Source organism: Diorhabda carinulata, chromosome 2 (genome assembly GCF_026250575.1).
Source record: "Diorhabda carinulata isolate Delta chromosome 2, icDioCari1.1, whole genome shotgun sequence".
Taxonomy (NCBI): Eukaryota; Metazoa; Arthropoda; class Insecta; order Coleoptera; family Chrysomelidae; genus Diorhabda; species Diorhabda carinulata.
The window spans coordinates 31,025,253-31,051,886 of record NC_079461.1 but is presented as its reverse complement, the minus strand read 5'-3'; the positions used below and the strand labels follow the sequence as shown (position 1 = coordinate 31,051,886).

The window sequence follows — 26,634 nt, the reverse complement described above, 5'->3', positions numbered from 1 at the left end:
ATAAAGTGGTGATAGTTATTTTTTTTTTCACTTGAAACCGAATACCTTTCACATTGCGAAATCTTTTGGATTTAGACATCGTATACAAATAAAAAATGAAAAAGAAAATAAAGCAGATATCGGGATTGATGATGATGATGATTACATAACATACCATTAGAATAAATTGCAAACTTAGTTGTTATTCAATGGAAACAACATGGCGGATTTTGGAAGTGAGTGCCCTCGATGGTAGGTGGCAGAACTGATCTGTTTTCGCGGTTCATTTAAATTTACAACAAAGAATATCTACTGTATTCTATGTTATTCATTTCCATCTAGTTCCTATTTCGCGGTTATTCTGAATTCACGATTTACATACATTTTACATACAAGCTTTCAGTCTCAGTTCTCTTGATATATCTAGAAGCGTGCTGACAATGCGAATAATCTTTAAACAAAAGAAATTATAGGCTTTTTTGAAAAGTCTTGATCAGTACATGATTATTGAATATGAGGGAAATTGTAATTAACGTTAACGTAAAAACAACTGTAGCCAAGAAAAGCGAGAAAACATTACCTCATTAAAAGCTAAATTTGTATGATGAAACGAATCATATTATTTATATAATTTCCAGTCTGATTTATTAAAACAACAACAAATTTTTGTTGGACTATTTTTGTATCAAATATTTATTTGAAATTATTTGAAAGTTATAATATTTTTTCAGTTGTGAATTTTTGTTCAAATCTCTGTATTAATTTGGTAAAAAGTATTCAGGAATCTAATAACCTTGATCTGCCACATGTTTAGAGGTGAAACTTTTTTAATGTGTAGGTGCCGAATAAAATAACATTAAATCCAGTTGAAGAGATCAAAAATGGTAAAGACGGACAAGTTGTCCTTTCTACGGGTGACTACGCATCGTCCTGGTGGGGACTAAACTCGCGAGCTCTTTTATTAAAACGCGAATTAGATTCAGTACACGACTGACTTTTGAATAGTGCTCATTATTTTTTTATTTTGGAATATTCGTCAAAACATAAACGTAAGTTTGGTATCATATATAATTATTTAATAAATATGATATAGTTTTTTAAAAAAATCATTTATAAATTGTGGACACACCCATGGTATGGTTTAATAAAGGGTATTTTTTTATTTTGGATCTAAGTTTGTTTGAGAAAAATAACTATATATTATTCAATTAATTTTGATTTTTACTGTCTGTTAAGTCGTTGCAACAATAAAGTACAATGAAAAAAACTTGGAACAATATTTATTATTTTTGTAGTGATTTAAGCAAATTTCAAATCGTCACCCGCATCAACTCTTAAACACTTAAAAGGAAATTCTTCATAATTAACATAACAATTTTATTTCACATCGGAGCCGGTAAAAACTGTTTTCAAAACTATCTACTGGTCAATATAAATTTTGGAAGTTATCTTAATACAATCATTTTTTTCCCAACTTCAAGCAAGGTCTTAAGACAATATTATGTCGAGATTTTTAAAAAAATTATCCAGAGGTACATTACATCTTACTGGAGGTCACTTTTCCCGGATAGTATAGCCGGAATATACGAGGACCTTTCGACATTCAATCCTCCTCTGTTCGCAAATGAAAAAAAATTACTTTACTGCAAAATAATATTATTTAATGTGCGAGTAATGGCCATTACTCGTGAATTGAATACTATATTTAATCCACAACTATCAGGGAAAAATATGTTAAACAAGATGGTACCGTTATTCTCGTTCATTACTTCCCGTATTATTCTTCGTTGTTCTTTTTACTTACGTTGTCGTCGATGTAACCTTCGATATCATCACTATAGCAGCCCAGCACTTGCGCCAAAAATAATTCAATTTAATTTTCACGTGAATCTTGACATGACCATTGAATAATATTTTTCTCTCGAATTGTCATTGCATGTCAATATTCTCTTAGTAATCTATATATTATGTGATAGTTTTAGATAAAATATTTTCGTCGCAATCTTCTTTTTACTCTAAGTCAACCTACTTTTCAATCATTATAAACAATTCATAAAATAAATTTTTGGTCTTTTGGTCTCTTCAAAAACCTCTTCCTTTGTCTGATAAGCTTTCTACCAGGCCATTTTTGTTCAGTTTGGGAATAAAAAGTTATCGGAGGAAGAAAGATCAGACGAATCATACGTGATGGACCCTCGTATACTGTAAGAAACTACTGTAAGAGAAAGAATAATAGAAAATGGAAATTCCATTAAAAACGGAGATACAAAGATAGAAATATAAAGTATAAAACAAAAATAGGAAACGTTGTAAAGTTATATATAGTCAATAACGTAAACATAGTGAATATTGAGAATTATTTTTAAGTCTTTTATCAATTGATTCGTGCGAAATTGAAAGAAAATATTTTGATTGAGTCAAAAGTAAAAAAAAAATAGTGATGATGATACAAAAAATAATTTTTTTATACTTAAACTAGATTCATTATTGAAACTTGCCTACTGTTAAGTTGGGATTCTAATTTCATAAGTTCTGTGAATATATAACAGTACGGGGAGTGATCAAAAAGACTGATTGAATTTTTACGCTGTCTATGACTATGACCTTGTGATAAAAATTCACAATTCTCAATGGAAACAAGTGAATGACCTTAAAAATTCGAACGTCCAGGTCACGGTAATTGTTCTTTTAAAATATGGAGGCATAGTGCGATCAAAGTTCATGAGCCAACGCCTTTCATCCTCATCATGACTCAAATCGCTTTGATTCGCGGGCTTTTAGCCTCTAAAGATTTCCCATCTGTCGACATCTACTAGATCATCGCATTTTAAGACAATAACCTGATAAATCAGATGGGAGCTAATTTTAAAAAAGCTTTCCATTATTGATTCAATATTGGAATACTTGCATTTCCATCTAGGAGAAGTAATTTAAAGGAAATAAATACAAAGTTCATTAGCCAATGTCTTTCATCCTAATCATGACTCGAGTCGCTTTGATTGGCGGGTTCGTAGCTTCTAAAAGACTTCCCATCTGTCGACATCTACTAGATCGCCACTTTCCTTGTAACTAAAGATTGTACAAAAGGTAAAAATTTTGATTGAATACCCTAATAAATCAGATGGAAGTTTTCCCTAAGAAAGCCTCCCAGAAATGCTTCTAGTATTGATTCGATATTGGCATACTTTGTAAGAAAAAATTTAAGTAGTGGAAGTAGTAAAAAACTTGAAAAAAACATTAGGTCAAAAGGAAATATTGCAATCTGTTTCCGTTACCAATGGGATAAGTTTCGGCAAAAATTTTGATAATGGAAACGCACCTTTCAGCCCGAAACTTCCAAACTTTTTTCCTCGTGGACAATATTATAGATTTCTCTAAATTCTCTGTTGCTATATTTTTACCATATTCTCAAAACTCTTTTAAAAAGGTCAAATTTATTAACGAGAATTTGCATAAAGTTTTTCGTGGAACTCTGGAGGTCCACCTGGACTATTTTTAGAACCACTATAAAAATATTACCCTTATTTACAACAAAGCAATGTCTTGTTAGCCACGTAGTATTCAGATCAATAATTTTGCATTTACATTGACCACGATCACGTGTGTACATAGTTGGTACAATCTCATGGTCAGTGAATACATAATAACATATGTTGTGATTTTATTTTAATTGCTAACCCACGTATAACATGCCAGTTAAACTATTTCTAACAGTTTATGTTTATTTGAATAAATATAAATAATGCAGGGATATTGTGAAACTGGAAAGTTCAAAATGATTCCAGAAGGTTACCTTGAAAATATATTGATTATTTACATGCACTAAATTTGTTTAAATTACCTTACGTGACTAAAAAAAAAAAATTGTTTGGTGCTGTTACATGTGGTATAATCATTATAACTGTATTTTTAATTCGAAACAAAAGGCCCTTTTACGTTGAGTAAAACGTTTATTATTTATCTAAATTACTAGGGATGATGGATATATAAGCCATTGTTAAAAGGGAAAAAAATTAACAGTTCGTCCATAACATAACGCATAAAGTCCTTATTAGCTTAATATTTGGAATTTTCTAAACAAGTTGATAATATTTTTTTCAAATGAAAATCTAGTATACAGGGTGAACCAACTTCGTGTTATGGTACAATTTCCGGATATCTCTTGATAAGCTTATAAATGACTAACACATTGCTTCTAATTGATACAAGGTGGGCAAAAATATTGACGTTTTAATTTCCCTAGCTTGACAGCTGTCATGTGCGAATGTTATAATAGCAGAGGCATCAGTTATTTACGTAACTAACTAACTTTATGTAACATTCGCCAAAACGAGCGCCAGGAGTTTTGCAAATACGTAGAACAACGTTTCAACCAATTCCGCGCTTTAATAATATTTAATAGACTCTTAAATTACAATGAAAATATTAATGTTGAATAAAATGGTGCTAGAAGTTTGTTACTATAGAAGCAAACAACGATATACGATAGGGGTATGTTTTTGAAAGAAAACTCCTCTGTAGGGATTGGGTTGGTGATGGTGTCCTCTAGTTGTAAAGCACGCTGGTTTGGTGTACTGTTTACTGTGCGTAAAAATAAATATGTGAGTTCGTAGGATGATAAATAATAATTCATTGAGGAAATGAAAACGGGTGGAGTTATGAAAAAGTGAATCTACAGTTGTAATTCAACAAAAAAATATGTCGAAACGAAAAAATCGCAACAATGGCGTAAACTTTGAAAAGAAATTACTTGAAATATCTCAGAGAGATTGAAACGGAATCTAGAACGAGCCTAAGCTAAACTAATCTTACTTAAACCAACATAACCTACAAATTGTTTCTTGTTATTTACAATTTCACAATTGATACAAGTTTATAATTCTATTTTACAAGTTTTTAAACTTATCCACTTCATTTTTCGTACACTAACATCTCATATGGAATGGATCGTTTTGTTTGGGTTATGAAATTGAACACTTCACTAGTTTTGAATGTTTCATATATTAGAATCATCAACTGAAGTGAAAAATAATATTTCTCAGGCCACAGGTTAACCAAATTAGCCGACTTAAACATATGGCAATTTTAAGAAAACAATACCTTATCAAATAAGAACGGATTACGGGTAATGAGGTTTAAGATTTTATTTATGTCTTTAATTTTATTTTGATATTACTTTCAGAATATAATTTCAAGAAATAGTGAATTGAAATGTTTCGGGATGCACTATAAAATATGCATTATGTCTATTGCATCTTTCGGAAAACATGGATTTTTGTTGAAAATTTGTATTATTTATTGATCAATAACTGTATACAGATTCACAACAAACAGTTTCACATTGATTAACATCCTTTAGACCATTATGTAAGTAACAATATTTCACTATGCGGAATTTAACTTTTATGCCACTACAAAATTGATTTGGTGCCTGGTACGTGTCCGTGACTGGCTTAACTGGATACGTTTTCAGACAGATCTGGAACGTCTATAATAATTTATGCGATTTTGACATTCTACCCATATAATATAAAATTATTCAATTTGAGATAAATTCATTCATAATTGTCTCTTTGATAAAATATTTTAACCATTAGAACAGAAGATTATATAAATTGTGAAATCTACAAGGCTTATTATACATAACGAATCAAACCGGATTTGATACGAGGTTTGTATGCAAAGCTTGCGCCAACATGGAGATGCTAGCACTTAACAAAATAAATAGGGAAATTATTTGTACATGCTTTGAGAGATTGTCACTAAAATTTCAGGTATATTTCAGGCAAATTCAGTATCGAGCTATCGTCAAATATTTGTTTTCAAATGGAAATGCATCTATGCGGTATACGGAGACTCTGCAGCATCATTTACGATCGGAAAATTTTGGGTAGCTCAATTGAAACGTGGCTGTATTAGCTTTAATAACGAGGAGCGTCAAATGGTATGGGATGACCGTCTGATTCATTTAATAGAGATAAAAGAGGCCGTCGGCATATCAGAAGAATGCATTGACTGAAAAAATATACATACATTCATAAACTATCTGTGCGTTGGATGCTGCGCTTTGGACCACAAGTGCATTCTAAGGAACATTTCCCAGGTGTTATTGACGCGGTTTAAGCAAAATCAGTGGGATTTTGTACGTTGATTCATAACTCTAGATGAAACCTAAATCCATCACCATAGTCCTGAATCAAGACGGTGGATTGCAAAGAACAAACCTGTCCCAAAAAAAACAAAGACGGTTTTATCGGCCGTAAAAGCGAGGGAACCGTTTTTTGGGATTGGGATGAGATTGATTGTCTTCAAAAATGTTGGATAAAAGTAAAAGAGTATTACGCATCATTGCTTTATAAGGTAAAGGGAAAAATTGCTGGAAAGCGAACGTCTGTGAAGAAAAAGAATCCATCAGAGCAGCGCACCTTCTCACACTTCGGTGATCGCCGTGGCTAAAATATACGAATAGCACTTATCCATATCTAGTCCTCGAAGACATTTTCCTCTTTGTTAACAGGAGAAAGATTTTCATCAGACGCGGACATTTATTACAGAAAAAATTGTCTTATTTCTTTATTGTGTCCTAAACTTTTCAAACAACCCTCGTAGAATGCAATTGCAAAAGTTGTTTTTATGTATTTAAAGTAACGGAACGAAAAATAATGCTTAGAGAAAGCAATAGCCCATTCGGAATTGATTGATGTATGTCAAAAAGCAATATCTGTTCCACCTATTGAAACGGCGAATCTTGGTTGTACACAGTTTATTATTAAAGTCTGAATTTTTAAATTTAGAAAATCGTATCTGCCCTTCATCGACGGGGAAAGCAACTAATTTTCTGGGTAAGGGGGAACGACAGACCCTGTTCAAAACAAAATAAAAAGTGAATATGATGTCAGAGAACGTCTGCTGGACGAATCTAATAGCATCGTTGGCTGTTGTTATCTCCAATTCGGATTAGAGACTCCGAATGAGAGAGTGTTAAACCGTTCTGATGAGATGAAATAACATTATAACACGTAAACAGATTAAATTTCTATCCTTGTAATTACGACCCATTAGAAATGTCGATATTGACAAACAGATCGGTGGAATTCACGGTTTTCGGATGGAATGTAGTTCAATATTCGCCGCGGTATTACCAGCCCCCATTCTCGTATTATAAAAGTTCGAAACAGTATTTACAGCATATAAATGTTCTTGGTTTATTATACAGTCATGGCATAACTGTGATCTTAATAAATAGAAGCATTTTCCAGAAAATGATTTTCACACGATAAATTGATATTGAACATTGAATTTCACAAAATTCTTTCCATTTAGAATACATATCAGGAAAGCATTATCGAAAATGAAATAATATTTTTTATCTTGACAATTGACATTGACAATAATGACATATTTTCATTACAGTAGTGCCACGATCGGTAAGAGTAAGTTCTGTGGTTTGAACTGCAAATAGCCACGCAGCGGTGTTGTTCTTAGTTTGCATTAAGCTATAATCAAACTTAACTTTATATTTCTATAATTCTAGACTATATATAGTTCATTGATTTGATGGCAAACGCATAAACAATAAATACTAATTTAAAAGAATTTAATAACGAACTGGTCTCCAGAATCTTCGATAATGACTGAGCTCTGACCGACTAATAACATGAGCTCTGCAATTTTGCTATTATGCTTCATGTATGACTAATCTTGCGATGCACTTCTTTGAGTCGGTGTCAAAATGTTGAATCCTGCAGAAAATGGCGTGATATTAAAAAGATTGTTTTAATTTAATTTAATTTTCTTATTATTCCATGTCAAATTCCTCAGTTCAATTAATATAAGATGACATCAGTCTCATTGGGTATAATAAAGCTGCTTCTTTTCATAAATCAAATTCAAGTTTAAAATTGTAAATAATGTGTTACTATCTATCTATTTTTAGTGTTGACCGTAACTTTACACCATCCTTTGTAATCAATTAACCTGTTGAGTACATTTTAAGGTTATAATCAGGAGCGTATCTTATAAGCGTTGCGTTGGTAAAATATTTGATACCATAGAAAGTCTAATAGGAATAAATGTAAACCTGTTCTTTGATTATTTATTTTTAGTAATCTAAAATGTAATTTGACTATTTACCTACGTGTATGTCTATTTTTTCGTATACTGAATGCCATCAAAAACAAAACATGTAAAAAAATCACGTCAATCTAGTTTATTTAAACATAAAAGATTTTTATTATTGATGTGGTCACTATAAGATGTTGTCAGATTAGCTGATTATGTAATTACTTAAGACAGAAGGTCCCTTAAGTTCGTACTGAATGAATCAACCGACTTTGTATTACAACTTTTTACGGTAGAAGAACTGAGTTGCAAGACTAGTTTCTATTAAAGTTTCGTTTTTGACGATTTCTCATTTATTTTTTTCTCTCCAGTACCCTCTACTTCTTAAATACCAACAACGAATTTTCTCAAACCACATTCTCTGTCTTGTGAGCTTTTCTTATTTTTGTATGTAGTCTTCCTTTTTTTCTTTTCCGTTTCTACTTCTTAAGCTTCAGCTACAGTTTTCTCGGAGGCTTTGATGCTAGAATTTTTGACAAGTTTGGTCGGTAAATGCTTTTTGGTGTATTGTATTCACAAATTAAAGGATTTCTGTGCTTTAATAGCTTCAAAACTCGACATTAATTAGAAATAACCAGTAAGCTTAACCGAATGTGGATATTGCAGAACCGATATACATCAGCACATTATTGAGCCTTAGGTCCTGACTTTTGTGTATAGTTGGAGCATATGCTATACATATGGGAAAGTGTTTGCGATAAACATAAGCTATATTAATAATATCAAATGCAATTTTAACTGGACCAAGCTCGTTAACATGTTCTTTATTAAATGTAATATTATTTTCCGGATCAACCAAAACTGGACTGCAATTGCAAAATATTTTAGTTTTTCCGTGACTTATACACTAAACACTATTTGTATTCAAAAATTTGAGGCTTATATGTCTACTAGAGTTTTGATAATCGGTCAGACATACAGTTATACAATTGATGTTTCCATTAATGTAGAAGCCGAGGAAAAATCATGAGTGTCGATATTGGATAACCATTCTTTAAAAACGTGAAGCATCTTGCCTCCCAAATTTCAATTAATGATTAGTAATGGTTTCCATAAATATAATTTTTTGTTATTTAGATTTACAATGGGAGGAATGACACAACGACCTTGGACACCAACAAAACGCCGAGGGCCCATCGCTGCCGAATTCAAGGGACCAGGTCCAGCTTGCGTAGCGTTACCATCTTACATAGGTAAAATACAAAATTATAGAATAGTTGCATGATATTATCTAAATTGTTTCTTGTATTTAATTATCTTAGGTAGCTATAGATTGAACATCCATAACACAAGTCAACAAAAAAATTTTTTAGGGTTAAATGAAATTTTCTAAATGTCTCAAACAAAAAATAACTAGAGGCTCCATTCATAGCAAATACAGTTTCCTTTCATTCATTTACCTATAAAAAATAAAGATTTCTAAACTTTGGAGCAGTTAAAGGTGGAATGACTTTAACGCGCGAAGTCTAAAATGGCTTTCAAAAGTGTAAAAATGACGTCTGCAGTTACAAGAATATGTAGAGATATATATGATATCAATAATTGTTAATTCGTCTGTAGTTAAATTACCCAAGCTTCGGTCTCGCAAACATGCATGTATGTTTGTTAATTCCGAAGGGTTTGATGACTTTTCAGACACTTAAACCTACTAAACTTGAAGCAGAAAGCTTTACAGCTACATCAGTAAAATTTGCTCAAGAAGGATGTTAATCTAAGTATTTTTACAAAGGAAGCCATTGAGTTCCTTTTAGAGGATTTCAAGTAGGTTTTCTGACGTGAATGCAACGCAGATACACTAAAGATAGTAGAGCCAGCACACTTTACTACAAGCAGCACTCATGGACTAAACGGATCGAATTTCAGATAGGAAAACATAATGTCAAGAATGAACCAGTTGTGGAAGCTGATTATATTTTTTAGTCTCCGTTCCATATAATAGTAGGTTTCACGATGCAGTTTGTGGAGGCTCTTCATCAAAACTCTAAAGCTAATGAATAACTAAAGATATTTTCCATAAATTGTCAGATAAATCTGGTATTTGCGTCACTCCGCATTTAAAAGAATTAGTGGTCAATGAAGAATTACCAAAGCTTCCAAAAGCCTATGAAAAAGGCTCAGCAGGCTTAAAGCAGTAATCCATGGATTCATTGCCATTATAGAAACTATAAAGCTCATTTTTAATATGCTTGATAATTTCAAATTCATGGGTTCTAAAATGTCTCTTAAAGTAAATATGCTACATGCTCACTTCAATCATTTTCTCAATATATGAATGTACACTGTTGAATAAAAACTTAATTCAAATTGCAATATATTTCTAATCTTCCAAAAATTTGCTTTAATATAAAAAGTAATGTTACGAACAAGCTCGCGAAATGGGTCCTTACGCCTGCCCTGTCTAGCTACAATGGAATTTCAAAATTCGGCGAATTCCCGCGGCGTCTTTCATATTTATTTATAAATGGAGAAAGCGCCTTTGATGATTATAGCGGGCTGTTTATTTACAGTGTTTCTAGGAAAGTCAATTTATTTCTTTTTTCTCTTTTTGTTCTAAAATTTTGTAGAATTTTATTTAGGTATATAAATGATTTGTATAAACGCAGTTAGTAAGTTTTTAATAAATAATCGTAGTGAACAGACCGAATTAGTAATCGCAGAAATTATTTATATTTATAAGTAAATTATCATAAGTGAAGTGTATTGTATAGTGTGTAAATAAATTAAGAACGTAAGAGACAGTGTTTATTAATTCACCTCACGAATAGAAAGAGTGTAAATAAATAAGAAAAACGTTACAGTAACCAAAGAATCTTAGGTTATGGAATGCTGACTTTCTTTTTTGAAGGTCTTCTTACTTTGTCGCAGACATTTGACAGACTTTTTGAGAGTCTACTTGGCATTTGCTCAAATTATTTGTTTACCAGTAAATTATTCGAGTTCAAAGATTATATTTTATCAAACATATATTTTTAATAAACGAATTGCTGCTGTTTATTACTAAAATATGTTTTCAAATTGATATAAAGGTAGAAGATAACCTCAAGGCAAGGTTAAAAAAACTAAATATTTTCTTTGGAACATAGTAATAAAACTTTTATGCGCGATTACGTAATACAACAAACAGATACAAATTTTAATTTTGTATTAACAAAAATCGTTCTCAAGGTCGCTTGACATATCTTAGTGGATTCAAATACTATCCATTGTTTTTATACAAATACCATGCTCTTCAAATATTCTTGCAAATTCAAAAAATTTGTTCTAAACGGTTAATTGATGCATTTATTATCCGGCTAATTTTGTATATATATTCATTTTAGTCCAGTAATTTTTTGAGTTTTTATATTACCCAAGTTCATTATTGTAATAAACTTTCTTCTTATGATATTTGAAGTCTCAATTAGGTAAAGGTTCTATGCTAACATCTTTTCCTGTATTCTAGGCTGATTCATTGTCTTTAATACTGACTCAATTACCAAATGTATCATTTTTATTTTTGAAGGATAATACATTTTCCTTTTCGATTCAACTTCTGCAAACCACTTGAAAGAAAATCGTTTACTATGTAAGTGTTATTTGAATTTTGAAAACAGTTGAAGTTTAGCGCCATTTGTAATCCAAAAAGTTCCCAAAACGGTCATTTTTGCGGTTGGAGGAGTGCCGCCAACGTGATGGCAAATTTTTATTTTTATCTTTTAATTCATACCAATAAATACATATAGAAGTATTTTTTTTTCAAATTAAAGTAGTTGTGTCGTTATTCCATTCCACATTACATACAACGTTGTTCCATTTGCCAGCAATGGCCTTTACTTTGCAGAATTTTCTTGTCCTTTCCTTGTCACATAGCTTTTACCTGCTTGTTTTAGTTTCTGTTTTTTATTGTCCTTCTATTCTGTAATTTACGTTTTTCGTTTTTCGCCTTATTTAGCGATTTTAAACCACACTAGCAATTGCGTCGTCCATTTCTTAACGGTTCAAACGTTATTCCACTGATAAGCAAACTTTCCAACTCGTCCCACCACTTACTGTTAAATTGTCACACGACAGCGAGCTACCAACCACGTGGGTAGGTCAGATCGAATACAAATCCACTAAAATCGCCAATATGGTGGTAACAACGTTTTTTTAGGGAGGTCTTATTATATCGAGTAAGCCACGGTAACTTCTTCCTTCAATTGTCCAATAACTTTTTCATTCACTACCATTTTCACATTTTTTCTTGATGCGATTTGATGTTATGCATCATGGGTTCATATATTTTCATTTCAGGAAGAAGGACTTTGGAATCCAGAACTGAAAGAGCTCCTGCTTTTTCTTTCGGATCTAGACAGAATGGAAAATTGGATAGTATTGGACCTGGCCCTGGCCAATATAACATCACTGGAATGAGTGCCAAAGGTAGGATATTATCTCAATACAACTTAACATAGTCATTTGGTTAATTTCAGCTCAGTTCTAATACTAATATTGAAGATAAAGACATCGGAAAAGAAAGAAAGAGCTTCGATTTACTATTTTTCTTTATTCGCTAATAGAATCAAAACTTGTTATTTTCCTCCTTTACCTTTAAACTTTGCCGTCTCGGCGTTCCAATCAGAATAAAGTAGCGTGAAATAGAAAGTGGACTTATGATGGTCTTTCTGTCTTTATTAGCAATTGGGGTCCGCTTGAACCAGATCTACTACATCGCTCTCTCTATCTTTTATATTAACTATTCTATTTCATCCAAACCTCAACTTCTTATTTATCGACATACCTATCATTCATTTGTTTTCTGTTTTACAAAGCGTGTGTTGAGATTTCCTATTTTAGTTAGTCTCAATAATTTTTATATTTATGATAATATTTTATTTTATTTATTGATCATAAATAAACAATATTCAAATAAAGTACGGTATTTTGAATCAAAGAACTACCTTGATGGTGCATGGTAGTTATAATATTACTTTGGTACTTTCATTACAGTACAAGTAGTCATTTTCTTCTTTCTTAAACTGCTGTTTTCTAAGAATCCCCATCAATTCTTCTTTTCGGTGTCAAAAGGTTTATTCATAGTTGCATCGGAAGCAATTGGGATTTTGTTGGAAGTTTTACTGTTAAATAATGGAGTTTTCATTCGATTCAATCACAACTAGAAATAACGAAAGGTAATGGGGTCTAAGATGCTGTTTTATCTTGTTATCTCAGGTAAAGATACACCACCGGCATTAAGTTTGCATAGTAGGCCTAAGGATCAAAAACCTGAGAATTTTCCTGCTCCAGGAGATTACAATCCGGATAAGGCTGAGAAAGTAATTCATGATAGTGCTCCTAAATACACTTTCGGATTAAAAACTAATGTAGAAAAACCAGTTGATACTCCAGGTAAATTTTCTATTGAAATATTTGTTGTATAGATGATTTCTATTTTATTTTTATTAAATACTATGAATTGAAAACTATTTAACCGTGATTATTAATGAAACACTCGCCACTTGAGAATCAAAGTAAGGAAAAATCTTTATGAATATGTTAACGATAGCAGATCCTTATAAATAAGGATAAATAAACATATCATGTTATTATGTTTGTCAAAAAAACTGTTTAAGAAATATAACATTGTTACCCAATATTTATATTTATATGAAAATTGAAGCAGAAACTTATAAATATCTGATATTTTTCAGTACTAATATGACTTTTTGTATATAATTTATAAGTGAAATAACTTTTTAACTCTATTTTATATGTATTGTTTTTATTATTTGCTCACTTCAGCTCCCAATGTTTACAAAATTCCTGAAACCATCGCCCATGACACACCCAAATACAGTTTCGGAGCTAAAGCCAATGTAGGAAAACCATCAGATGTACCTGGTTAGTTGATTTTTTTAAAGTTCATTGAAAAATATGATTTTTTTTAATTTGTATTTTTTAATATAGCTCCGAATGTTTACAATATACCCGAGACCATTGCTCATGATACTCCCAAATATTCATTTGGAGCCAAAACTCAAGTGGAAAAACCATCAGATATTCCCGGTTAGTTGATACTATGTATGATATTTTTATTTTCCTACATTTTGAGCTCTGAGCTCTTTCCTATTGTGAATTCAACATTTTTTTCACTTGTTATGTGTTATTTATTAAAATATGATGTTGCTTTCAAGCAATCTTAGCTTAACAAAATTTAGCATTTTCAATTTGGACAACATAAAAGTGCTGAGGAGAATCATGGTTGAGAAATTACTGAGGGGTTCTAAACATGGGAGTGAGGTTGATTTCGGCCGCCATTTGTTGACCTGCACCACTGCATCCCATTCACAAACAAGTTGATGAACCTCTCTCAGCCATTTGTTGAGATGAAACCTGTAGAATATTGAAACTTGGTACATAATTAAACCAAATACATTTTTTTATGGTACATTTTTCATAGTCAATTTGAATACGTACGATACTGAGCTACAATCCGTATGAATGACTTTACTTTGAATTGAATTTGGCTTCTAATATTTACAGTTATATAAAAAAAATAACTCAAAAACTAGCTCCTTAATGGAATTAACAAAAACACATAAGAATTAGTAGTGGAATAATTTTTAAATTATGTTTTATCTGTCCTTTAGTTTAGAAGGTGCTCATAAAGTTTTCACAAATAGAAAGTTTATTTAAGAAAATTTGAAAATACCCTTATTAGAAATCTTAACACAAAAATAAAACCATTACTTCATGTATTCTATTGAAATAAGGCTCATTTTAGTATCTGGCCGAACAAAGAAAACACAAAAATTTTTCAAGTCTGGGAACAGAAAATAATCCGAGGGAGCTAAATCTGGCGATTAAGGTGTATGAGGTAGCAATTCAAATTATAATTCATTAATTTTGACCATTGCTTTAAAGGATGTGTGAGCTGGTGCATTGTCTTCATTAAAAAACTCTTTCTTCTTTGCTCATACATTACAATAAGTTCGCATCATACTCGCCGTTGATAATTTTACCTTTTCCAAGATAGTTAATGAAAATTATCCGCATCCCAAAAAACCGACTTTGTCAATTTGCCAGCAGATGAAACGTTCTTTGCCTTCTTTTGTTTCTTGTATGAAGTGATGAGCCCACGTCTCATTCGTTGCTATGAAACGGCGCAAAAATCGGCTATTTTTCTGTGAAACATTGCCATGTATCGCACTTTTTGAAATGCCTACTGTGTCTGCTAGCTCGCGCACTTTTAGTCGACGATCATCCAGTACCACTTTGTGGATTTTCTTTAACATTTATGGAGTCGTTACCTCATTTGGTTGACCACTGGTATGGTGGTCTTTGCAGGTCATACGGCATCATTTAAACTCTGCTACCAATTAATTTACTGTTGATAACGAAGGAGTAGTCTCACGTAGAGTAGAATCTACTTCAGCTTTTATATAGGTTGGGCTAATGCCTTTCAAAGAAAAATATTGTATCACATTTTTTACATATTTACAAATTCACTGAAAATGTTCACTATTGGTGGCTGCCAAACAAATACTAAATAACGTGGCGTCTTCAAACTTGAACCATATGCTGTTACTTTCTAATACAGTTGTTAATAATTGAAAGTCTATTTAATTCCCGATCTTTATGTTAATGTTAATAAATTCTAGAAGCGACTTTCTGAATAAATTTTGTTGTGCCGCATTCCCTTTTATATCTATGCAATGGTAAATATATAGAACCGGATATAATTAAAAAAACCTTTGGAGCTTAGTACCATAATATAAAAACTGATATACAAACTAATGCTACAAAATTTCACTTAATTTGTGTTATTAATTAAAAAAATTATGTTGGAAAAAAACTTCTTGGCTATAGGCTTTAGACATTGGAATGGGATGTGGAATGCAGGACAACTTAAACGCAAGAAAAAAATCTGTTAGTTCTTGTATGAATTAGCTCCTTTTTTTTTCATTATACACTTATTATAATTTTTCAGAGACAGAATTGTTTCCAAACATATCAAAAATATATCAAAAACAAATTCCTCTTTAGTAGCAGATCTAGAAAATTCTTTTATACTTCTGGAATCTAAAAAATTGTACAGATTCAAAATTATTACTTCAGAATATAGCTTAACATAATTATAAGTAAGATATCATACATTCAATCTTATGGTAATACTAAAAATCACTTTTTTTTCCACTTCAGCTCCTAATGTTTACAAAATTCCCGAAACCATTGCTCATAATACACCAAAATACAGTTTCGGAGCTAAGACCAATGTAGGAAAACCATCAGATGTACCTGGTTAGTTGATTTTTCTTATAATTTTGTTAATTTATTCATGATTCTATTATTTTGTTATTTTTCAACTTTAGCTCCAAACGTTTATAATATCCCCGAGACCATTGCACACGATACTCCTAAATACTCTTTTGGAGCCAAAATTAATGTGGAAAAACCATCAGATGTTCCTGGTTAGTTGATAATTTAGATATAAAGGAAGAATAATAATATTTGGTACTATATTTTACTACCTTTTGAAAACTAACTCATAAAACCTCTTGAAACTATTGAAAAATTCTATGTTTCAAATCAATTAACATTCAACAATATAATTCGGTGGTTTTTTTTAAATATTTACATCAAACTATTGTGTCAGATCGATTACAATAATAATAATTGATTAAAGCACTAAAGGATAATCCAATTTGCCAATTTGTTTGTAGAAAAATGTAGTATCAAATGGATTACTATGAGATTCTTCAATTCATTGAAAACTATTTTTATTTACTTTAGCTCCCAATGTTTACAAAATCCCCGAAACCATTGCCCGAGACACACCCAAATACACTTTTGGTGCCAAAACTAATATAGAAAAACCATCAGACATTCCCGGTTAGTTGACACATATTTTTTCAAAATTCAGTAACCATGAAAAAGAAAACTTTCAAATACGATTTTTTAATTCATTGATCTCTTTAGTTTTTACAAATTCTTCGAAATAACTTTAATCAATAATTAATTGAATATCTCAAAGTTTATGATCATTGATTTCTATAATTGAGTATTTCCTAACTTTAGCTCCAAATGTGTATAACATTCCTGAGACTATTGCCCACGATACACCGAGGTACAGTTTTGGAGCCAAAACCAATATAGCAAAACCATCGGACATACCTGGTTTGTTAATAAATAATTTAAAACAATAAAAGTACTAATGAATTGGGTAATTAATCTGATTAAACAATTACATTTTCTAACAGCTTTAACAAAAATATGTTCAATCTATCAAATGGGACATTAAATAACTTTTTTCTATTTTTTCATCCCTGAATTTGGTATCACTTGAATTTTGTATAACTATGGTAAGGCATTCCAATTATAGGAAATGTCTCTTAATAGAGTTAGAATAAAAAGTAATATTGAATAATAATCAGTATTTATCATTGATAAATATACTTTTTAAATTTTACCATTATTTGTAAATAATAGTTAGTGAAATATAGGTAAGACAGGAAACTAAGGAACCGAATTATGTAATATTTATTTCATTTTTTGAGTTACATTTTGGTGGAATGTTTCTGTTCATTATCATATTGAACAATAATACCCCAGCCTGATTGTTATTCAATGTCGAAGGTCACGTAGTGACTAACGTTAAAGTCTTACTGACCAAATTTGGTAACATTTATTTATAAACTTACTTACCGGTTATTGATTCATTATTTAATAAATATTTGGTTGAACAGAAGGCCCCGAAACGCCTATCATACTATATAGGCCAATCAAAATAATATTTTTTGAAGAATTAATTTCCAGCAAGCTGGAAATCTTTTTAAAACCTCTATTTGATCCAAAATGATTGTAACCTGAGTTTGCACCACTTTAAAAGGTGAGGGTTTAACATTTGGCACTCAAAAAAACGCCAAATTATTCCAAGTCTTGTAATTGGAAAAAGGTGCGACGGACGGAAAATGTCATTCTATTTAAAAATACGGAAAAGTAAACTCTACGTCAATTGACGTACAAAACTTTAGGATTCGGTTAAGTGGTACAGCCGAAATCGAATGTAAAAAACAAAAAAAAAAATATTTCGGTGCAAACTTACATTTTGCGGCTTCCCAAGACTACATATTTTGTAAACAGACACTCCTATTGAAAAAAAAACGTGGAATAAAAAGTTATAGAGTATAAAATTCCACGTAATAATTCAGTTAATCTTGAAACAGTATCTACATTTTGCATCAATTTAAAGTCTGTTTTTTGTTGTTGATTATACTTGGAAAAAGTGTCATAATGTCATGTTTTATTGATTCAGAGATTATACGGCGTGTTCAATATCTACAAATCATTAATTACATGATGAGCTCTCAACTATAGTAAAAGAAAGAGGAATAGATAAAAATTGATAAAAAGAAGTATAACAAGGAAGGATGAGAAACATCTTCGACGTCAAGGTCTTGCTTTGTCATTGTCATCACGAAAGATGCAGGAAAATGTATTCAAAGGAGAGAATATATGACGAAAAAAACCCCAAGAGGCTAATGAAAGTAAGAAGCCTCTAAATAAGCGAGTTACCGTGCAGTATGTTCCAACAATTGAATTTACAAATTCCCTCTTGACTACAGCTGAATATTGGCAAGATGAAGAGGTACTTGAAAGAATTCGAAAATGATCTGGTTGCGGAAGAGGTCAAGTACAAGTCATTCTGCAGTACCAAGTTCCTGAAAAAAGGTGCAATAACTGGATTGTCAGTTGGCCGATCTGGAGATGAAGATGTATCCCTGGCATTCAACTATATTTGTGAATACATCGAAGAAAATAAAGACCAATGCTAAATCACTTTGTCACAAGCCACTGCTACCTTTATCTACGAGGATATTATGTCAGTGATTCAACCCCAAAGTACACGACTTTTTGAAGGACGTTGAGAACCCATAAGGTACTTGCAGGATCAATTTTAGACCTTAAAAAGGGAAAAATACTTTTCGCACTGCTTTCCAGCTACAAGCAAAAAACTCGTGCAATAATTTCCCGGTTTTCTTGGCTACTACAAGTTAAACTCACCACCTGGGATGGTGCAAACTCAGAATACACTTATTTAGGACCAAATAGAGGTTTTAAAATATTTTCCAGCGTGCTGGGAATTAATTTCACAAAACGGATTTTTTTGACTTAATTTTAATGACCTAATAGTCCTTTAAAAAAAATAGAACAAGTGTTATAACGATGGTAAACAATATGAAGAACAATATTTCCAAGATCCTCCAAGATTATTAAATTTTTAATGTCATTTCAAACATTGCAAACATTCTATTTTTGTACTTGAGAATAGATGAAGCTGAAATACTTAGCTTGATGCTTTTCACAAATCTTGGGAATGAATTTAATTAAATTACATTGGTAGGTACTAGAGTCGTTATTGTTTTCTAATTTTAGTTTTAACATTTAGTGAACTCGTCTTCAAACTTCAACAGTATCAATATATTTAACTGGGACTAACAGCTCGGTTATAGTTATTAAAAGTATAACAATTACTAAATGAACATAAGAAAAGCCATTTTATTATGAAAATATGTTGTTTGTATTTGTTATGTTTCAAATTTTTTTCAGCTCCCAATAGCTATGACGTACCTAGGGCAGATAATGTTTTAAGACGGTCTCTAAGGTATAGCTTTGGACGTAAAGTAGAAAATAAAAATTATACTATTGCTCCTGGTTAGTTTGTACATTTTTTATGTTTTCATCACGTCTTCTTCAAAAACACTGCCTTTTCAACATCAACGGGGATCGTATTATTGGGTATTTTCGAACGTTCTTTTTGTTTACTTACCGCCCCTAACTAATAACTGATCTTAAGTAAGATAATATTTGAGCATTATTTAACAAAAGGCAATGAGAAAATTTGAAAAATACCCAAATATATTTTGCTTGGTGTTTTTTGATATTATGGTTTTTCTGGTTATCATAATCTTGTATACTAATGTGACTAATACTCTATATAAATGCTAGTATTAACTTTGGTGCTGATTAGCGACATATAAGATAATATATATCATCATATGTCTATGTTAAATCACAATTTCCAGCTATATATTGCCATACATAATAACTACGATGCCATATGTAATAGATAATCCACAAAAATAAGATAATTCACGAAGGAAAACATATTTCTAGTAACCAGAATATGAGCTACGTCAAATTTTCTACTTTACCATTCATATAAAAACGATATTGTGCCAAAAGTAAGATTTCCGATGAGCTACAGCCTCTAAGGAAGGTGCTAGACTAAATCCGGCAACAGTGTCGTGTGCAGTGGTTCCCCTATTCTCTAATACGTCAGTCCACGATTTGCTACGTCGCTCATTGTTCGTTTGGCAGCTTCCAGAGATGGAACTATTGATCGCCGCTCAAGCAAAGTGGAAGGTTTGGTCAGAAATCGAGTTTCTCAACGCGAGGAAGTTATCGCTTGTGGTGATTCATCGGCAACTGACTGATGAAGAACGGTTTAAAATGCGATTATCCAGAAGATCAACACTGGTCATGGTCCGTGAACTTATTGGATTTTCCTTCTATTCAATTCACATTCTTGAAGTCCCATGGCTGATTGGCACAGTTGGGTTCCCCGGATACTGACTGATGAACACAATGAGTAACGCTTTGACTGTGCTTGTTTCTTCAACGAAGTAAGGGAGAAGGCAAAAGGGAGAAGTTGTTGGACTCTATCGTCGCAGGAGCTGAAACGTAGATTTTTCATTTTACGCCCATACCAAACAACAATTTCGTCAGTGGCATCACTCGGTTTACCGCAATCAAAGAAATTCAAACAAACGCAGTTAGAAGGGAAGATTATGGGGCCCGTGTTTTCCGATCAAAGGGGGTCCTCCTCATCGATTTCATGCAACCTGGGACGACAATTAAATCAGATAGATATTGTATAACATTCACCAATCTCTGACGGAGCTCGCAGTGCTTATTCACGACAACGCTCGACCCCACGTCGCTTATCAAACATGGGAGCTTCTGAAGAAATTTTGAAGAACTGCTATGCCTTATTCTCCGTTTAGCCCAGCGATTATCACCTCATCTCCAAGCTAAAAGAACATTTAGAGTGAGGATGAGGTCCGAGCAGATGTCACACGCTTTTTCAACGTATTAGCGGGAGACTTAGGAATACAAGCTGAAGCATCGTTTTCAAAAGTGTGTCGAAAAAAATGGGGACTATGTTGAAAAATAGATAACAATTTAAGCGTATCCTCATTCATCTGTTTTATGGTTGAAGGGCTTCTTCCCAGATAGCTATGTTTTCATACTGTCTTCTGATTTTGTTTGCTCCCTACATTTCATATCCATATGTTTTTGAAAACGGTACATTGCTGTATTTTTACAAAACATGTACACCATAACTTTTTAGTCAATATGAATCCGAAGCTTTGTACTAAATCACGATTTGATATGATGCCGAGAGGAGAAATGTTCTGGAGAATATTGTGACTTAAAATCTATAGATAATCGCTCACTTACGGAATATGGAAAGAATGGAAAACGTTAGACAAAAATTATTTTCTAATGAACTCTCTCGAGTCGGTTGGATAGGTTGGATAAGTTATCAATCAAAAACTCAAAAAATATCTTTTTAAACTTGGCAAATCAATAATTCACATATCATTTTAAAGATTGGAGATTATGGAGTATGAATTGCATCATAGTCAAATGAAATATTCTCACATTTATCTGAGTTATGACATGTTGTAAGAAGACAGCGATATATCTTTCCCTCATTTTTAGTGATAATATTCATCTAAGATTATTAATTTTTTTTTATATTATTTAGCTCCTAATGTATACAACATACCATCGGTAATGGGTGAAAAGAGTTCACCAGCATATACGATATCAAGCAGAACTAAGGAACCCATTGATGAACGTGTCAAAAACCCTGCCCCAGGACAATATAATAACGTCGATCCCGAATTTTACAAAAGTCATTCACCTGCTTATACGATGAGTGGAAGGATAAATATTCCTAAGGATGATAAGATACCTGGACCTGGCGTATACTCACCTGAAAAGGTAAACCTGATGTATCTACTATTTACCTTCACATTTTGAGACATTAAATACAGGTGTTTGGGTTATATCTGGTTCTCACTCTATTTTAACCTCCAATAGAACTTTTTTATGAATATATAAATATGTTTTATTTAAAACAATGCACGAAATCATTGAAAATGTTTTAAGATGTTCACAAACTAAAATATATAAAGTAGTAGTGATCCCACGGACAAAAAAACAAAAAAACAAAATTTGTAAAAATGTAAACCTTCAATTTTCCATACGCTTGTAAACCTCGGCTTGGATGGCATTTGATACCTTAAGCGAATTACTTTTTATGGTTTCGATGGACTCATAGCGTGTTTCTCGAAGCGAATTCTTGAGTTTCGAAAAGGGGAAAAAAGCCACAGGGACCCAAATTTGTCAAATATAGTGACTGAGCCATATCTTTCGTTCCTATATATAATCGGTTGTACATTAGAAATTGGAATAGTACCGCTCAATCAAGACCTCTTTGACTCGTTTCAAGTGGTGAGTCAATCCACGTTCTATTCATTTGTTTTAAACTAAAGTTCTTCGTATGTTTTGGTTTCTTTCGCTATTTTTCTCCATTTTTTCCTGTCTTGGGTATTACTCCACCATCCACGGACTTCCATTTTATTCAGATCATTTGTTACTTGACTTTCCCATTGGATTTTTGGTCTTCCTCTGGGTCGGTTTGATAAGGGTTTCCATTCTGTTATTATTTTTACTTATTTTTGTAATGAAGCATTAGATTTATGTTGGGTCTTCTACTATGTGGTGAAGCGTCTGTTTTGCGACTCCTACGCGACGTTGTTTCTGTTAAATATTCAGTTCTTTTTCAACGACTTCGTGACCTTTACTAAATGCGTTCAATCCTCAAATACTTACGTTTGTGATAAATTAGACTCCCCAAAACACTGCAACATTTTTTACAATACCGTAGCCGTTATTCGATTGGAAACACAAAATTCCAAGTAAACTCGTTAATCAACTTCTTTTTTTATTTAGTCTTACAAACTTTTCGAATCGTAGAAAAAGAGTTAACAAACACACACTATCAGAAATGTCCAACATCAAAAAAGATTGTACCCATTTAGGGAAAAAGTTACTGAATAGATTTACGTGCGCACTTTTTTTGAATACTTTATCATATAATTATCATTATAGTTGGAAATTTTAATTAAATTTTGTATTATTTCATAAGATAAGATATAAATATAAAGTTTGTGAATAGTAATCTTTAACTAGACAATGACTTTATTGAACGAAAATTACACAATAAATAATATAAGAAGAAATAAGTTGAGTCAGGTTGAAGTAGAGACATGCAGTATAATTATTGATGAAGACATAATAAATTGCGAGAAAAATAGTATAAAGATAAATTGAGTAAAGAAAAATGTGAATAATATTAAACTAAATGAAACAGAGATGGAGATGAAACAGTAAAGGAATAATCATAAACCTGAAAAGGGATTGGAATGAAGATCACACAACATTTCCGTTGATCAAATTTTCTAAAACAATTAAATTATATCAACAGAAACATCAAAATAAAACAATATGTTGAGTTTTATTTATTATGTAAGTTCTGGAAACTCTAACAACGTTGTAAATATTTGAAAACTTGACGTTCGAGTGACATTTGACGTTTGTAGCAAATTCTACACCCTATTCATAAACTTGAAGTTGCTGCCGTTAACCTAAAAATTTTGTTATTCTTTTTGACGTGTGCACTGCTTTTGGTTTTTGTAATATTTTTGTTTGTTATTTGTTATTTATGAACACTATTATGAAAAATAACGAAAAGGTGTTTTCAATGGGACAAACGAGACAAGCGCAAATGGATGTGAATGGTTAGGTTAGGTTGTCATTTTACTTAAGGATGAACGTTTTGGATGCAACGTTAGGTATTCTTTTCTGTGTTTGGCTTTCTTGTTTTCATTGTTTTCACATGACGTGAAAATATTTATAGTTTTTCAGCTTCCGTTTAATATTTAAAAAATAATTTCACTGATCATAATGTCGATCATAATATAGTTAGAGAAAAATAACAACAAAACAAGTTGTTTCATTTATAAACATGATGTTACATTGAATATATGTATATATTTGTTTTAGAAAAATGATTTTGAAAATAAGATTGTACTAAAAATTTTTTTGTATCTCTTGGTTATAAAATTAAGGGGGGTCAAATTATTATACTGGGAAATCTGGTATAAATTACTTAAATACAAGAACAAGAATTGATATTTTCAATTTTATGGGACGGTACATAACATAGAAATGTAATACATGAGCTGTAGACTCTCAATTATTTCGAATCTTCCTTTAAAAGTGTTTCTATGCTTGCTTACACTTGATTCTATTATATAAAATTAGTTTTGCATCATATTTTGAAAAAAATGGCTAATGATGTTTAAATGTACACAGAAACATTTCTCTCGGTAAATTCGTTTTATAACGTACAGAAAAAAGCGTAATTGATTATTTAAAGAGAGAGAGATTCGTTGGATAGAATTTTGTAGGATAAAGAAAATTTTAATAGGAGGGGGATTTGTTGGAGTGATCCCTGATATAGGAATTGTTCCAATGCAACCCTATTGAATATTTCCAAAATTATGAGTCAGTTGTTTTCTTGGTTAACTAAATTTACTTTAGGTAATATCGCACTTGAGACATGCGCCCAGCCATTCCTTCGGGATTAGACATTCGCCGTATTTGGGTACTCAACATGGATGTCTCCGGCGTGAAAGTACTTCACTTTTATTCTGAAATTCGTTAATATAAATATGTTGGTAACATACGTATCTATCAGGTGATTTTTTTCATACAACACTTTAAGTAGAAATAGCACGTAGTATTTTTTAGATACGTAGTTCGGTTTTATATTAGTGAGCTTAAAAATATTTTAATGCTTAAAATAAAATCTTTCAATAAAACTTCTTATTTTTATAGTTGAAATTTCCCAAGTGGATATATTCTTCACACCTTCATTGTTATTTATTTTTATAAATATAAGAAGTAGATCTGATTTCAATAGAATAGTAATTTCCTCCGTCAAATGATGTTTTTAACTTGAATGTTTTGTGTTTTAGGTTATATTAGATACTCCTCCAGCACACAGTTTTGGAATCAGACATTCTGAATTCTCCGAGCACTACTGAATAAGGTCATCAGCGAATACGACCGAGCCGAGCTGCGTTCAAATTAGTGATCACGTGAACACAGAAATCATGAAATGTTCTTTTTTTTAGAATGTTACGTACACAAGAGTAGCATTTATGCTTCATTCATTTTTATTAAAAAACTGCAATTGGCTATTATTTACAATTATACAAAAAAATATGGCAATTAATTACTACCATTTGAATTATTATTATACACTTTGTTGTTTTTTTTGCTTAAAATAACATTATTGCTATTAATGGTTGCTTAGATTCTTATAATAAATTAGCAAACACTGTTACCGCTTGTTATAGATTTTAAATGCTATTTTTGTTATTTATAAGAAAAAACTTTTCCGGAAAAGTAACATTTTTATCAATTTTTTTAAATAAAAGATTTAAAAAACTATATTTGTCTTTTTTTAATCGCCTCTGTGGTTGGTACTCAGTCTATTCAGCTATGATTTTCCAATAAACATGGAGAGACGACTTCTTTCTTTAAATTTCTATGCTTTCTTCTCGGCCTAGTGAATCATTACACTTATAATTTGTCTTCAATCTTAAAGTAGTTTACTTAACTATGGTAAGGTTTCTAATCAACTCCATATGAGTATTCTTCAAGCTTATAACTCTTAACGGTGTTTTGAATATACGAGTGTACTACTGGTGATAATATTTTTGCATTTTTCAAGATTTAATAAAGGTCAGAAGTGGAAAATTTACAATACAACAAATTGTAAATCATATTCCACAACATATATAGATACTAGGAAACTACACACTCTGTATAATCAATGAGCTATTCTTCTTCTCCAAGTATCCTACACTTTGCGGCGTGTATGTGTTCAAAACTTCTAACCTATTATCTGAAGGCACCCCTCTTCTGCACGACGAAAAAATGGTAGTCGCACCCTGAATGCCACACCAATCTCTTATATTCCGTAGCCAGGAATGTTGTTTACACCCTGGTCCTCTCCTTCCGTCGATCTTTCCCGTCAATATGAGCTTGAGAGTTGATTATCTCGGTCTTCGCAGGATGTGTCCCAATAAGATACATTTCGTTGTTTAATTACCGCGATCAGCTCTCTTTCCACAACTACTGTCCTCAGTACTTCTACATTCATCATGTACTGGGTCCTTGAGTTTCGTAGAAGTCTGCGTAACTGTCACATTTGCATTTCTTCTATTCTGTTTAAGGATCTCCATACACACCATACAAAAGGATTGGACAAATATAACATTTTATCACCCTCAATCTAAGGCTTAGGGGGACTTCTCGGCGGATTATTAAACTTTATAAAAGCTGTTTTTGCAATTGCTTTGAAGTTTT

General features: G+C 31.8%; 1 protein-coding gene across 20 annotated transcripts; it reads left to right on the top strand.

Annotated features, from left to right (window-relative positions):
- Positions 1 to 831: 831 nt before the first annotated feature.
- LOC130890915 (outer dense fiber protein 3-like) lies at positions 832 to 25,713 on the top strand. Of its 20 annotated transcripts, none has more exons than XM_057795322.1 (13): positions 832 to 1,028; positions 9,178 to 9,293; positions 12,373 to 12,501; positions 13,291 to 13,467; positions 13,861 to 13,959; positions 14,026 to 14,124; positions 16,261 to 16,359; positions 16,431 to 16,529; positions 16,852 to 16,950; positions 17,137 to 17,235; positions 19,669 to 19,773; positions 21,893 to 22,131; positions 24,799 to 24,954. In XM_057795322.1, the coding sequence occupies exons 2-13, from the start codon at positions 9,185 to 9,187 to the stop codon at positions 24,910 to 24,912; spliced, it is 1,467 nt and encodes a 488-aa protein (XP_057651305.1). In that variant the 5' UTR covers positions 832 to 1,028; positions 9,178 to 9,184; the 3' UTR covers positions 24,913 to 24,954. The 20 variants fall into 20 exon arrangements, with proteins under 20 accessions (XP_057651305.1, XP_057651311.1, XP_057651319.1 ...); XM_057795323.1 differs by lacking the exon at positions 24,799 to 24,954 and adding an exon at positions 25,236 to 25,713 and having other exon boundaries at positions 863 to 1,028; XM_057795328.1 differs by lacking the exons at positions 19,669 to 19,773; positions 24,799 to 24,954 and adding an exon at positions 25,236 to 25,713.
- Positions 25,714 to 26,634: the final 921 nt, after the last annotated feature.

What these genes read in the sequence shown, in the direction of transcription:
- LOC130890915 (XM_057795322.1), top strand. Translation starts at nt 9,185, where the DNA reads ATGGGAGGAATGACACAACGACCTTGGACACCAACAAAACGCCGAGGG. An exon ending in AAAACCATCAGATGTTCCTG is followed by an intron (nt 16,530 to 16,851) that starts GTTAGTTGATAA and finishes TATTTACTTTAG; the next exon opens with CTCCCAATGTTTACAAAATC. An exon ending in GCGTATACTCACCTGAAAAG is followed by an intron (nt 22,132 to 24,798) that starts GTAAACCTGATG and finishes AATTTACTTTAG; the next exon opens with GTAATATCGCACTTGAGACA.